The sequence below is a fragment of the Podarcis filfolensis genome, assembly GCF_964270895.1.
Source record: "Podarcis filfolensis genome assembly, chromosome: 17".
NCBI classification, from domain to species: Eukaryota; Metazoa; Chordata; class Lepidosauria; order Squamata; family Lacertidae; genus Podarcis; species Podarcis filfolensis.
Window position 1 is genome coordinate 31,969,834 of NC_139621.1, and position 15,443 is coordinate 31,985,276.

At 45.3% G+C, this 15,443-nt stretch overlaps 1 protein-coding gene across 7 annotated transcripts in view; it reads left to right on the forward strand.

The window, feature by feature from the left end:
• The window catches only part of KEL (Kell metallo-endopeptidase (Kell blood group)), a 28,177-nt gene that overhangs the window by 4,058 nt on the left and 8,676 nt on the right, over positions 1-15,443 (forward strand). For 4 of the 7 annotated variants that reach the window (XM_083593257.1, XM_083593260.1, XM_083593258.1 and 1 more), the window contains exons 5-14: positions 979-1,103; positions 1,955-2,101; positions 2,884-2,949; positions 5,534-5,722; positions 7,670-7,815; positions 8,174-8,303; positions 8,947-9,057; positions 11,377-11,475; positions 12,456-12,533; positions 13,840-13,943. In XM_083593257.1, coding sequence (XP_083449383.1) covers positions 979-1,103; positions 1,955-2,101; positions 2,884-2,949; positions 5,534-5,722; positions 7,670-7,815; positions 8,174-8,303; positions 8,947-9,057; positions 11,377-11,475; positions 12,456-12,533; positions 13,840-13,943 — 1,195 coding nt within the window. The remainder of the gene's footprint in view (positions 1-978; positions 1,104-1,954; positions 2,102-2,883; positions 2,950-5,533; positions 5,723-7,669; positions 7,816-8,173; positions 8,304-8,946; positions 9,058-11,376; positions 11,476-12,455; positions 12,534-13,839; positions 13,944-15,443) is intronic. The other 3 variants (XM_083593261.1, XM_083593262.1, XM_083593263.1) reach the window with 2 other exon arrangements.

Consider the following 15,443-nt stretch of genomic DNA (forward strand, 5'->3'; position numbering starts at 1 on the left):
ATTCCTGCTTATTTTGATTCCTCTTGCCCCCTTCCCTCCCCCTGATGTCTTCCTCACTGTCAAAAGTTATATTGCATGTTTTGCAGTTTAGGGACTTGTCCTTTTTTAATCATGGAACTGTGCAAAGTGTTGGCCATGTTGATTGCACTATTCTAAGTAAACAGCTAGAATTCTTATAGCTAATAAGAAATTGCTAATTAGTTCTACGCTACATTTGAAATTCAGCCCCATCACTACCACCCACTGCTTTCTGGTCCTCGTTGCCCTTTTAGCACTGTCAGGTCACAAAACTACAGTGACAGTAGAAGCCACAACTGGCAAAATTCCCCATCAGGGTCTAGACTTCAGAACTAGCAATGACACGTCCCCTTACCTTCCTACTGCCTTCTTGCCAGTGTAGTATGCAGCCCATCTTGGCTATGTATACTATATAAAGGTAAAGGGACCCCTGACCATTAGGTCCAGTCGTGGCCGACTCTGGGGTTGCGGCGCTCATCTCACTTTATTGGCAGAGGGAGCCGGCGTATAGGTTCCGGGTCATGTGGCCAGCATTACTAAGCCGCTTCTGGTGAACCAGAGCAGCGCACGGAAACACCGTTTACGTTCCCGCCGGAGCGGTACCTATTTATCTACTTGCACTTTGATGTGCTTTCGAACTGCTAGGTTGGCAGGAGCAGGGACCGAGCAACGGGCGCTCACCCCATCGCGGGGATTCGAACCTACGCTCTGTGGTTTATCCCACAGCGCTACCCGGGTCCCTCCTATGTATACTATATGGACAGAGGCAAAAGAGAGACTGGCCAAGAAGCAGGATGACTAAGAGCGGCATTGGTTCTGCCTCTTGATCAGACTGCCAGCATTGCTGTTTCACTGCGCATTTTATCTTCTGCCATCTCCAGGTTAATTTGCTCTGCCTGATGCAGGCAGCTTGTTAACTTCCAACCATTTTTTGTATGTTACCTCCCTTCTCTTCCTCAGAAGAGCCACACCTGGGGTTTAACAGCTCAGCAAAGGAGAAAGCCGTACAGTTTTACACCTCTTGCATGAATACAGAACAGATTGAAGCTCGAGGTGCTCAGCCTTTGGAGGAGCTCATAGATAAGGTGATGATTGCACACAGATGTGCACATATACCCCTGCACTTGCACAGATATGTCCTTGAATATATCTAGGCCCATCCTCTTCCTACCAGCAGTAGAATAAAACAACAAGTAAGTTGGAAAAGTTCAACTCATAAACCTGCATCTCATGTCACTAATGAGCTGGTGATTGTTTGGTAGGTTGTATCAATACAGTAGTACCTCGGGTTACGAACTTAATTCATTCCGGAGGTCCGTTCTTAACCCGAAACTGTTCTTAACCTGAGGCATGCTTTTGCTAATGGGGCCTCCGCTGCCACTACGCTGCCGGTGCATGATTTCTGTTCTCATCCTGGGGCAAAGTTCTCAGCCCAACGCACTACTTCCAGGTTAGCGAAGTTTGTAACCTGAAGTGTTTGTAACCCGAAGCGTTTGTGACCCGAGGTACCACTGTATTCGTTTTTGGCATGTATCCATAAAACACCAGCATTCCTTACAATGTGCCCTATCCTATCTTTCTACCCTTATTTCCTGTTATATCTCAAGTTGAGGCTAATACACCTTTTGGCTTTTGCTCTCATTTGTCCTTGTTACCTTTATCTCTTCCCCTCCTTCAGCGCCTCCCACTACTGAAATTTAGATTGCAAGACCTTTGGGAAAGGATTTCTCAAGTTTGGTTTTTTGCCAATCTGCAAAGTGCCATGCATATTGATGGTGCTATAGTAATCACAAATCTTCCTCTCTTTTTCTGTAGCTGATAAAGTGATCATAACATTCACATCAATCAAACATTGATTCCTCATACATCACTCAGGTGGAATTTATTCGAAATTGTGAAAAACAAAACCCAACTCTCTCATTTTGTCTTTGCTCAGATTGGTGGCTGGAATATCACAGGAACCTGGAAGGAGACAGATTTTAACCAGACTCTTCAGATGCTCATGGGAAAATACGATACGTTCCCTTTCTTCAAAGCCTATGTGGGACCCAATGCCTCTGATCCAAGCACCAATATTATCCAGGTAGGGAACACCAGCAGGCAAAAGTTAGTTGTCAGAGTTGGATCATGAGAAGTACAGTCATACAGGGGAGCATTTTAAGAAAGTCTGCTGCCCGAAATCCTGTAGAGCTGCTACCAGTCAGTACATGCTGTGGGTGGGCAGAGTTCTGCATCTGTTTTGTGTTTTAGAGAATCCACAAATTGAGCCAAGTGCAAAAGACACAGAGCTAGAATTAAAGAACAAGGCACCACTGACAGGTCATATTCAGAGTCTAGCTCTTTGTTTTTAGTACCCAAGTTGAACTGAGCCCACAAGCCTTTCACCCAACACTCTACTCCTGGTTAGCTGCCTTCATTTCAGCAGCCTTGTTTAGCCTTTAAACAACTGCGAATCAGAAACCAATGAGCAGGTCCAGAGCTGTCTACCTTTTGGTGCTGTCCAATACACAGCCAAGCATACAGAGCGCTGAGAAAGTACAAGTTGTGGTACAATTTGGACTTGAGTTGATTAGGGAGCACTGGGGCAGATCCCACTGTATACGTGTGTGCAATGTGCATACATATCAAATGGCCACCTGTGCAAATGCAATTAAAAACAGCAATCGCTGACATGGTAGACATTTGCTGCGGGCCCTGCTGTTTCCATTCAAGGGATTTCCATAGAGTTCAATATTCACTGTATTCCCCTTCCCTTATGAGTTGCAACTTTGGCATCATTAAACCCCCACAATCTTCTGGCTATTGGTTTCTTTTGTTATCCCACCTATAACTCATATTTATTCCGTCCATGTCTTCCTATCTCAGATTGACCATCCAGACTTTGAGCTGCCTCCAGAAACACAGTTCAAGAAAAAAGGGACTTATTCCCAGGTAAAAAGTCCTACATGACAGTTGGTTCACTGGTGGAGTATTTCCACAGCCAGCTTGCCTTGGTGTTGTTTGAGAAACCATTGTTTGGAAAGTTATGGAACTGCTGAGAATTGAGGAAGTGTATTTGCATGTGCAAACATATCCTCTGGACATGGACATAGCCAGGATTTTTTTTGGGGGGGGGACAGGCCTTTTGTTATGGGGGGCAGAACCTCAGGAGGAGCGCCTCCACCCCCATCGTTCAGCCCAGACACTGAGGTCCAGCTCCGAGGGCCTTCTGGTAGTTCCCTTACTGCGAGAAGTGAGGTTACAGGGAACCAGGCAGAGGGCCTTCTTGGTAGTGGCACCCGCCCTGTGGAACACCCTCCCACCAGATGTCAAGGAAATAATGAGCACAAAACTTTTAGAAGACATCTGAAGGCAGCCCTGTTTAGGGAAGTTTTTTTTGTTTTTGTTTAATAAATTTTATTAAATTTTACACCGTGATAACACAAACCACAAAGTGAGATGATACACAAAAACAGAAAAAGAAAAAGAAGAAAGGGGGGAAAGGGGGAACAATAAACAGATAAACAATAACAACAAACTTAATTCTTCACAAATCCAACCTTTTAACCATCTTGGTTGACTTCCTCAAATCCCTCCCTTCTGAGTTTCCTTGTAATTAAAAGTAACAGCTTTCCAATATCATTATTAAACTAAAACAATTTCCAATTATAGTCCATCTTATTCACTTTTCTTAACATTCTAAATCCCATTTATTTAATTATGACTTAATTTAATCCTAGGCCTATTTGTTTCTTTCAAGTAATTTCTAATTTTTTATATTACAATATTTATTCAAATAGTCCTTGAATTTCCTCCAGTCCTCTTGAAACTCCTCTTCTTTCTGGTCATGGATTCTTAGGGAATTCTTAGGGAAACTTAGGGAAGTTTTTAATGTTTGATGTTTTATGATGTTTTTAATATTTTGTTGGGAGCCACCCAATATTATTATTATTGATTTAGGGGGGCAGCTGTCCCTCCCTGCCCCCCCGGCTATGCCCATGCCTGTGTGCCAGGGCTGCTAGTCTGAAGATAAATAGAAATTCAAAAAGCGGCACATATGGGGAAATCAGGCCAGAGTCAGTTTGGCCTTTACAGGGCCAAATAGAACTGGATTGGCTTGGAGGTGTCACCTGGTGGAACTTGTACCTTCAGTGCCATCTTCTGGCCATCAGCTGTGGCAGTGCTCGAAGAGCAGGAGGTGGCAGGCTAGCTGCTCGTCATTTAACAGGTTGACCTTGTGGCACAGAAGATAAGATGCTGGGGTCCCACCTCCAGGAACTTGGTTTCAGACCCCAGGCAACATATGCTATATTATTATCTATTTATTTTTACCCTGATGGGACTCAAGGCAATTTACAGATACAAACAAGATAGAAAAATCCATCGTTAAAACGCAATTAAACACTGACAGAATTAAAACTATATACATATATAAAATCTGTTTAAAACATACCAATAATGACAATTAAAAACAGCACAGCACTCGCCCTGGAATTAAATGCAGTCAATTCACAAAAGTCTGGTGGAACACGGAAGTCTCTTCGCCTGTCTAGCTTCTCTAGGGAGGGAGTTCCAAATTCTGTGAGCAGCTATGTTCCCTCTTTTGTGACCCCCCCAAGCATGTCTGGGAAGGTTGCGGGACCAAGAGAGGGACCTCCCCTGAAGATCTCAAAACCTGGGTAGCTTCGTATGAAGGAATACGGTCTTTCAGATAGCTTGGAACTAAGCTGTGTAGGACTTTATAGGTCACAACCTTCCCTTTGAATTGTGCCCGGAAACAGACTGGTAGCCAGTGAAGCTGTTCTCACAAGGGAGTCGTATGCTCCCTATAACAAGCCCTGGCCAACAATCCGACTGCAGCTCTTTGTGCCGGTTGAAGTATCCGAGCACTTTTCAAGGGCAGGCCCACACAGAGCGCATTACAGTAATCCAAACATGGTGTAACTAAAAGGCATGTGTCACCTTCCAATGTCTGCATTGATTGAAATAATCTTGGCCAGAGAAACCTACATTATATTTAAGAGTGCTTAATCTTAAGTATGAGGGACACGGGTGGTGCTGTGGGTTAAACCACAGAGCCTAGGACTTGCCGATCGGAAGGTCAGCGGTTCGAATCCCTGTGACGGGGTGAGCTCCTGTGGCTTGGTCCCTGCTCCTGCCAACCTAGAAGTTTGAAAGCACGTCAAAATGCAAGTAGATAAATAGGTACCACTCCAGCAGGAAGGTAAACGGCGTTTCCATGCACTGCTCTGGTTCGCCAGAAGCGGCTTAGTCATGCTGGCCACATGACCCGGAAGCTGTACGACGGCTCCCTTGGCCAATAAAGCGAGATGAGCTCCGCAATGGTCAGGGGTCCCTTTACCTTTTACCTTTAATCTTAAGTATGGGTTGAATTCAAGGATAGTGGATAGTAAAGGTGGATAGTAAAGGGGTCTAGGGAGGAGTAGGAGGTATCTGAAGAGTTTTATACTTTGGTCTAATGGATCAAATGCCTCAGAGATGGAGATTCTGTTTGACAGCAAGGTTTCGTTTACAGGTTCTGCGTTTGTACTTCCAGTACCTCACAAAGCTAGGACACCTGATGGGAGGGCGTACAGACGTTACCACCACTTACATCGCCTTGGCATTCTCCTTTATCTCCAACCTCCAGAAGGCAGTTACGCCCTTGAAGATGCGAAAGGAAAAACGGATGCTATTTTACTCCACTACCATCAAGGAGCTGCAGGTATATATACATCCTGCAGCCATACATGGCGCTGTGGTCTAAACCACTGAGCCTCTTGGGCTTGCCGATCAGAAGGTCGGCAGTTCGAATCCGCGCGACAGGGTGAGCTCCTGTTGCTCTGTCCCAGCTCCTGCCAACCTAGCAGTTCGGAAGCACTCCAGTGCAAGTAGACAAATAGGTACCACTGCAGCGGGAAGGTAAACAGCATTTCTGTACACTCTGGTTTCCGTCACGGTGCCCCATTGTGCCAGAAGTGGTTTAGTCATGCTGGCCACATAACCCAGAAAGCTGTCTGTGGACAAACGCTGGCTCCCTTGGCCGGAAAGCGAGATGAGCACCACACCCCATAGTCTCCTTTGACTGGACTTAACCATCCAGGGGTCCTTTACTTTTTAGTGGAGAATAACAAATATGTCAGATGGTATTCACCTAACAAGTTCCGTCAACAGATACCCTGCACAAGAATGTCTGCTTGCACAATGCGGCTTTCTCTCCATGTATCCCAGTGCCCCCAAAACTGGCTTGCTGTATGTGTGTCTGGAGAACTCCAGAACAGTACGTGGGGGGAGAGGGCAACATTCAATCTGGCAAGCTGAATTTCTAATGGCACATTCAGCACAGTGTGTTGTTGAATCCCTCCCATCCTATTCATCATGGAGATCTGATGAAGGCTGCCCTTACAGGACATACTGGTCTTTTTTTCTGAAATGGTTCCATTTTTTGTTGTTCATGAGTAATCTATATTATAATGCACTAGGAGGTTTTTGAAATGTCTGACAGTGATCAGTTGAGTCTTCTTTCATAGAGAGGCAAGCTAAGTAGAAGGGTGTCTGGTTGCCATGGAAGGAGAAAGAGAAGAAGCATGGGTCTGGGAAAAGGAGGAGTCAGAGGTAGCCTTCATTCGAAAAACGGGAGTTAAGAGGCATACAGTCAGTACTACTGCCTTCATGCCTCGCTTGTGGGATTCCCAGAAGCATGTAGCTGGCCACTTCTAGATTACAGTAGTACCTCGGGTTACAGACGCTTCAGGTTACAGACTCCGCTAACCCAGAAATAGTACCTCAGGTTAAGAACTTTGCTTCAGGATGAGAACAGAAATCGTGCTCCGGCGGCGCGGCAGCAGCGGGAGGCCCCATTAGCTAAAGTGGTGCTTCAGGTTAAGAACAGTTTCAGGTTAAGAATGGACCTCCAGAACGAATTTAAGTATGTAACCAGAGGTACCACTGTAGAAGGATCTTCGGTCTGCTTCAGCAAGTTTCTTTTGGTTTTGCACTCATTATACAGTAAGCCTGCGGGTTACGTGCATTTAACTTGTGTGCATTCAGCTTTATGCATACAGCATAATATAAATATAAATATATAAATGGGGGTGGGAGGGAAGTGGGCAGGGTTCTGAAAAAAAAATGACTTTGGCAATCCTGCCTGCCATTGAACCTAGTGGGTTTTGACTATATGCGATTTTGGCTTTAGACACAATCCTTGGAGGCTAACCCTCGCGTAAGTTATAGACCTACAGCATCTTACTGATATACTTCCCAATAAGATTTTCATGTTCTGGTTGCGAGGGTTGGGTGGGTGCTTTCTATTTTATGGGTGGGTGCTTTCTATTTTATGGGCTTCATCCAACTAAATTCTACTTACAGTAGAGTAGACCCATTAATGGGCCTGAGTTCGTCATGTCCATGCACTTCATGGGTCTCCTCTGAGTAGATTTCCATTTACCTCTCCCATTTGCCCCTACAAGGAAGTATGCACTATTGAACTTTCACATGAACATGGGCATAGGATCTGACCGCCCATTCCAGTGCATGGTATGTTCTTCATTCATTCATCCACCCACAGTATGAGCCTTTCACTTCAACAACCATTACTAAGCAATGCTTACTGGGCATTTTGTAATTATTTTCCCCTGTAAAATCATTTAATTCTGTTTGAAACTCTTTTAAGGAAAAGGCTCCTGCCATTGATTGGCTGTTGTGCCTCCAGGCTGCTTTCTACCCGGTGCAGCTGAACATGTATCAACCAGTTGCTGTGCATGACATGGAATATTTGAAAGGGATGTCGCAACTAATTGGAGAATGGCGGCACAAAAGGTGAGGAGCTGGTGTGTGGTGCTACACAGTGGTGTGCAGTGATTTTTTTTTTGGTATGGGAATAGTTAGGGCCAGAAGTACTATTGGATAACTTAAAACCCATTCTCTTAGGGTTCTGTAAACCTCATACCCAATTCTATTTTTTTGGAAAAAGAGGTGCTGGAGCTCACCACGAACTTCTCCCTTGTTCTCTTAGAATGGCAATGGCGCCCACCTGAGAGGTGCTGGAGCTGAGCTCCTGTGAGCACTGGCTGAAAAAAGCTCTGCTCATACCTGTGCCTTCTTATTCTTGCACATTTGAAATGCACCTGTGATGAAGTGAACCGCTCACGTTCTATTTTATTTTATTTTTTTGCAGGGATGTACTACAGATCTACATGATACTCTATCTGGTTAGGAATCTGTCCCCAGCTCTGGACAGACAATTTGAGGAAGCTCATCAGGAACTGACAGACAAGTTGAATAGTAGGACAACAAACTCAGAAACGGTGAGCTTAGTTCCCTTATCTCCCACATTTTAACAGTGAGCTGGAAGTTCCGCTTAGAAACTTCCACTTGGGCATTAGGGGGCATTGGCGCTCAAGGAAGGGACGAAAGGCTTAGCCACACTTCCTGTTTTCCCCCAGGGAAAACTGCTCTTTAGTGCTCAGTTGGAGCAAACAGCAATTTCGGTTTCCCCAGAGAGATGTTTGCTCCAGTTAGCACTAAGGAGCAGGTTTTTGCTCAGAAAGGGGCAGGGCAAGGGGGAAACTGCTTGGAGCCATGTCTAAAAGGTGTGCGTCAAACAGAAAACCACCTGGACCCATGCTTTCTAGGGACGACAAAAGCGGATGTGTGGACAAGCCCCAAATGCAGAACTTTTCAAGGAGCCGAGGATCATGGGTTGAATGGGGCCACAGAAGTGTGTGTGTGTGTGCGCGCGCATACATACGGGGGGGGGGGGCATTTTTAGTTCAGCATTTGCTCTTGTTTTCCCAAGCTAGATATTTTAATGTCAGCGTTGTAGGGGGCATGGACAGCTGCAGCAGACTCTTGCGTAGCTCTTATTCATCTTTGGACTTATTCAGGAGAGCTTCCATCATCTTTCTTTCTTTCTTTCTTTCTTTCTTTCTTTCTTTCTTTCCATTTTAGGTAAGAGCTGAGCGTTGGAGAAAATGCCTACATGAGACCAGCACGTGCTTTGGCCCTATACTTGGGAAGATGGTTGTGCAGGAGATTTTCCCCCAGAAGGCCAAGGATCTCGTAGGTATTCAACAATGCCAGACATAGATTCGCTTTCCTTTATCCTGCTGCCCTTCTCGCCTAATATCCTACCTAAGTGCAGTGGCTGATCTTGACTCTTGACTGGTCTGGGGGGAACACATTCTGGCAGGGGGGATACTGCTGGAGAGTAAGGAATTCACATCCACTACTTTATGCCAAGCATGGCTTAGGGTCACCTTGAGTACTCTGCTCCCAGGCATCTACCGTATTTTTCGCCCTATAGGACGCACTTTTCCCCCTCCAAAAATGAAGGGGAAATGTGTGTGCGTCCTATGGGGCGAATGCAGGCTTTTGCTGAAGCCTGGAAAGCGAGAGGGGTCGGTGCGCACCGACCCCTCTCACTCTCCAAGCTTCAGGAAGCCTTGGTAGCCTCCAAACCATGTCGGGGGACAGCGGGAAGGCGCGCTGCGCCTCCCCGCTGTCCCCCAGCTTGTGGGTCTGGCAGCGGGGAGAAGCGCGCAGCGCGCCTTCACGCTGTCCCCCCGACCTGATTTGGAGGCTGGCGACGGGGAGAAGCGCGCTTCTCCCCGTCGCCAGCCCCACAAGCTGGGGCACAAGCTGGGGGGTAGCCTGCAGCCCGAAGCACGGGGCGCACTGCGGAGCATGCCCCGTGCTTCGGGCAGATGTCCGCAAGCCTTGCGCACCCGGCGGGAGGTCCCGCTGGGCTTGCAAGACTTGCCGCGGCAGCCTGCAGCCCGAAGCTGCATTATTCCCCCCCCCCCCCAAAAAAATCTAGGTGCGTCCTATGGGCCGGTGCGTCCTATAGGGCGAAAAATACGGTACATCTCCCAGTCTTGTTTTTACAGCATTGGCTTCTCCTTTCCCCCCTGCTTCATATCCGTTCTTTATTTCTAGCTGAGCTTCTACAATCTCTCCATCTCCTGGCTGCTTCACCTAGGCTTTGAAAACCTGCCTTCTCTGCCCACTCGCAAATCCCTCTGTGCATCTCTTATTGCTTGTTCTGGTGGTCCCTGTATAACTGATGCAGGAAATCTAGGTCTAGATAAAATACCTGTCCACAGCAACGTTATCCTGATGTGAGTCAGCTGTGCTACCTTTATGAGGGCAAAGGGAAGTGCACAGTGGGTTCTGCCATTGTTTGTGGCTCTGGAAGGTTTTAACATTGGATGGTAGGCCAGGCCATGTGGGCTGATATAGTACAGTATGATGTTGAATGATACTGAATTGATGAGGCAGGTTAACAAGCTCAGTAAAACAGGGTTCATTCCCCTACAGCAGTAGATAGGTTCTATGCTTATGAGAACATTTTATTCTTTTGCTAGTTATGCTGTTTCAAATGTTCCTTTTATATATGACTTCGCTCAGTAATGCTTTCTTTTGAAAGATTTAAGATAATTTTTTTGTTAACTTCGCTAAATGTGCATTCTACAATTGACCTCCTCTGTCGTGGTTTTTAACAAATGTTTAGGATATTTTGGTTTCCTGTTAATTATGTTTGAATGGATGTTAATTGTCTTTAAATATATACTTTAAATTTGAATTTCTTCAGTAATGCTTTGTTCTGGATTGTTTTATTTTGGTCTTTTAATGTAGGTCGTAAATTGCTTTGAGATTGCCCCCCCCCCCAATATAAAGCAGAATAGAAATGAAATTAATAATAAGAATGCCAGTGACACAGCATTTCTATGGCAATGACTTTGGTTGAACCATAGTTTAGGATTATGTGCAAGGGGGGGCCTCAGAATTATGGCTCCCCATTTCCTCTTCCTGTCCAGCATCAAGCGTTTGCTTCCATTTTGACTAACCACCATTTTTTCTTATGTGTGAACCCTGAACGGATGTTAATGTTAACTATGGCTTAGGGAAACAAGACAGGATCAGAAATGTTTGGCGCTAGTCAACTTAGTTTTACTTAGAGTAGACCTATTGGAATTAAGAGCCTCAAGTTAGTCATGTTCATTTATTTCCCTGGGTCTGCTCTGAATAAAAGTTAATTGAATATGATTTAAAGTTAGCTTCCCTCTCCCCCAGAAGATTAACCACAATTTGTCCAGGTCTGTAAATCATTATAGTTATAATTATAATATTTTTATTATTTATACCCCACCCATTTGGCTGGGTTTCCCCAGCCACTCTGGGCAGTTTACGGAATATATAAAACAAACAGCAGTTACGTGAAAACTGAAGCAAAATCTTCCAGTCCTTTCCTCGCAGCTGCATGGGCGGCTCGTGAACCTGATGTTTGTTCATGTAACACTAAACTATGGTGTAGCATTATGTCTAAATGCAACTGATGTGTTTCCTTAATCGTGCGATTTCCGTACTTTCTCTGGCCAGGCTGAGCAGATGTTCTCTGAGATCCGAGATGCCATCCACAGCCACCTGGATCAAGTGGAATGGATGGGAAGTCAGGCCCGCCAAGAGGCCAAGGAGAAAGTATGTATGTGTGCCTGGATGGCTATCAGGACTAAGGTGTGGGTATGTGGCTTCATGAGAATCCAAATCTGGAGAACAACCATCTTCTCCAGCTCAAAGTCCTTAAGATCAGTGGTTGGGCCACAGATGGATCCATGAATGTAGCAGGCAGAAGGGTTAATTTACTGACAAGTCAAGAGCTGACCAGGCTCCTAGTATTTATACTAGTCCTCACTAGATGTCTACTAGTCACAGGGACTGATATTACATACTTCCTTTTCTTCAGTATCTGAGCTTGAAGCTACATAGCCCTAGATTGCTCACCAGCCTAAGTTCCAGCAACAGACTCTTAAGGTCTTTGGTTCAAGCCCTACAGTCCTTGACAGAGGTCTGTGTACCTCTGAGCTTGCATTATCCACCTTAGTGAAGGGATATGGGAGGTGCATTCTGGACCAGGTCTTGAGTAATAGTCACATATATAAATCTCAGGAGGAAGAATTTGTTTACATTCCACATTCATTGTCAGGGACTGGACTGAAGAGGAGGAGGAATGGTGGAGATTGCCCTCCCCTTCTCTTGTAGCTTCCAGAGAAGGGGAAAGCAGTATCAAATTACAGTAGGGCTCTGAGCAAGATCACAGCTCAGACACAAGCGAACAGCAGAGCTATGAGGTGTTAGGAGAAGGGGAAGGCAGAGCAGCCAGCTGACACGTCACTGGAAAGCATAACTGACGCCCCCTTCTCCCAGAACGCAGCATTCGTTAAGAGTGCAGAACGCAGCGTTCGTTAATGGGGAATGACTGGATTTCTTTGTCTCCCGCCGTGATGACTGAATAAACTCATTAGGAAGGACTATCTTTGTTTCCTCCCTGCTTCTTGCTTCCACCGGGGGAGGGAGAGAATTCCCCAAGCCTGACATTCATGTGTATAATTTAAAAGGTGCCACTGGATGTTCAAAGCAAAACAACATCAGTCCTCTTAATAATTTTCTTGTATTTTTAGATTTATAGCCTCCAGGTGGAGATTGGCTACCCAGAAAGCATCCTCCAAACAGATGAAGTTAACAATGAGTACCAAGAGGTAGGTGGATCAAACATTGCTTGCAGTTCCATGGTATTTCCTCCTGAAAGATGGTTCCCGTGGTACAGGAAGGTTTCAGTTTCACTGCCCTGGAACTCTGTTTCATGCTTCTCCAGTTACATTTGAACCCAGCCTGTGGCTACTATCTCATTGGCTCCTCCCCAAGAGAGATGAGTTTGACATTTTCCTCAAATACTCCTCAACCTTTTTTTTACGGCATCTGCCGTACCTTCCCACCCACATATACACAGTAGGATGCTAGCTCTGGGGCACTGGGGGGGGTGTGTGTGTGCAAAATGGTGGCCAGACTGCCAACACAATTAGGGGGAAAGAAAGAAGCCATGTTGCTGCTGCCACTGCTAATGGCGAGAGATCCTCTAGTTAAAGTTTCAAATCATCCAGCGCAAGAAAAACAGGGAGTAGGCATATTTTGTTCATGTGTGGCTGGATACTCCAGGAATTTACAGTGGATTTTTGGAAACTTCAACTAGAGCATGTTTTTTTGCTTAGATCCTAACAGTCTAGTGATTGGAGGATTTTCTCACAGTATTTGCTTAAATCAGACAAACATGAAACCATATTCAGACAAGCCTGCCTGATACACTGCATACTCAGGTTCCACACTGGAGCAGCTAATCTGCTTATTAATATTTGCCTTGTGAGTGAAACATGTTTGCCAGTTTACAAAGCAATCCAAACCTGCAGTTTGCTGTGCAGGGTAGGAGCTGGACAAGGCAATGGGGTCCTTCTGGCAGTGGTGTGTGGGTGTGTGGGTGTGTGTCTACTACCATGGAACACCTGACTGTGCCCATCTAAACTATTTGATTGAAGCTACTGCAGGTGATATTCTCACTAGCATGTACTCTGAAAATGGAGTGTTGAGGGGGGTGGGTTAGTCAAGGATCTGCTGAATCCAAAGTCAACCCAGCTGCCTGCAAGTTATGGAAATGGGCCCAGTCCAAGCCTCTTCATTGCACCAACCTGCAGCAAGAGCTGCAAACCAGAGTTTTCATCCACTATGCAAGCTCCCACCAGGGTATGGGATTGTGCCCTTGGGGTGCTATTAATCCACATCAGGTTGTTTTGTCCTTCTTCTGCCTGTCTTTCAGTCACTATTATATTTTATTATTGCGTTCCATAGTTTTATATTTTGCCATATTTTAAAATGACTTGTCTACAATATATTCAATAAACTTTTAGTGTGTTTTTAATGCACCTGACTTTTACATTTTGTCTGTATATTAAGAGTGCCAATAAATTTTGTTCCATCTCCCCTTCTAATCTTATTGCATGATTTTTCCTTCAGCTGGAGATTTATGAAGATCACTTCTTCCATAATGTAGTTGCCTGCCTGAAGTTTCTGAGGAAGAGATTCTCCCTGAGACTCATCAATCCCCATCTACAGGATAAGTATGTTCTTCTTGTACGATGATGGAGAGATTATGTGAATGCAAGGCAGACAGTGATACATAACAAGGAGAAGTGACTTTGCTCCATTCAGTCCCTTCACTGTTTTGTGTATTCACTCCCATTCTATGTGTCTTGTTTTAATATGGAGAGTTTCAAAAATTAATTCCAGGACTGGCACATCACAATTTGCTACAGCATTAATTATGCATCTTTGCACTAATCCACTAGCACATATATGTGGTAGCATCGAGATCTTCTTTACTCTGTAATCGAACCAATGTACATGTGCGGTAGCCAGCAAAATCATAGTTCATGCTTTGTGGTCTGAAGAAAGTCCAGCAGATTGCTAACTCAGTAGTGCATGATCAAATAATTTGGAACTTCCAAAAGCAGCGAAGTCGTTCAGATAGGGCTCGTTTTAGAAACATCCCTGAGTCAGATATAGGTAAAAGGTAAAGGTACCCCTGCCCGTACGGGCCAGTTGTGTCCGACTCTAGGGTTGTGCGCCCATCTCACTTAAGAGGCCGGGGGCCAGCGCTGTCCGGAGACACTTCCGGGTCACGTGGCCAGTGTGACGAAGCTGCTCTGGCGAGCCTGCACCAGCGCAGCACATGGAAACACCGTTTACCTTCCCGCTATAAAGCGGTACCTATTTATCTACTTGCACTTAGGGGTGCTTTCGAACTGCTAGGTGGGCAGGAGCTGGGACCGAAAGACGGGAGCTCACCCCGCCGCGGGGATTCGAACCGCCGACCATGCGATCGGCAAGCCCTAGGCGCTGAGGTTTTACCCACAGCGCCACCCGCGTCCCTAAATCAGATATACTTAATGACTTAACACTTGGTGGCAGGAAGGAGAATATGAGAGAGAACTTCAATGAAAAATTGTCACATATGAGATAATTTCCAGTGATATGAAAGCTCCCATGATAGCTCATTCACAATTGCAACTCATCCCTTGGTGTTTTGGCTATAATATGATGAGTGCATCTCTTTTTGAACCAGTACAGTGGTACCTCAGGATGCGAACAGGATCTGTTCCGGAGCCCCATTCGCATCCTGAATGCAACGTAAGACGCGACGGCGCGTGTGTGCGTGCGCGGGTCGCATTTTGCCACTTCCGCGCATGCGCGTGACATCATTTTGAGCATCAGCGCATGCGCGAGCGGTGAAACCCGGAAGTAATGCGCTCCGTTACTTCCGGGTTGCCGCGAGCGCAACTCGAAAGTGCTCAACCCAAAGCACATTCAACCTGAGGTATGACTGTACTATAGTGTTACAGTGGTACCTCGGGTTAAGTACTTAATTCGTTCTGGAGGTCCGTTCTTAACCTGAAACTCTTCTTTTAAAAAAAAAAAAAAATTATTAAAGTTTCAAAAAAGTTACAAGAGTTACAAAAATGAAATAATGAAAAAAGAAAAAAGAAAGAAACACAAAATACAAAATACAGAAAAATAAAAACAATTAAAAACAAATCAGTCTTTCCATGTCTTATCTTTCA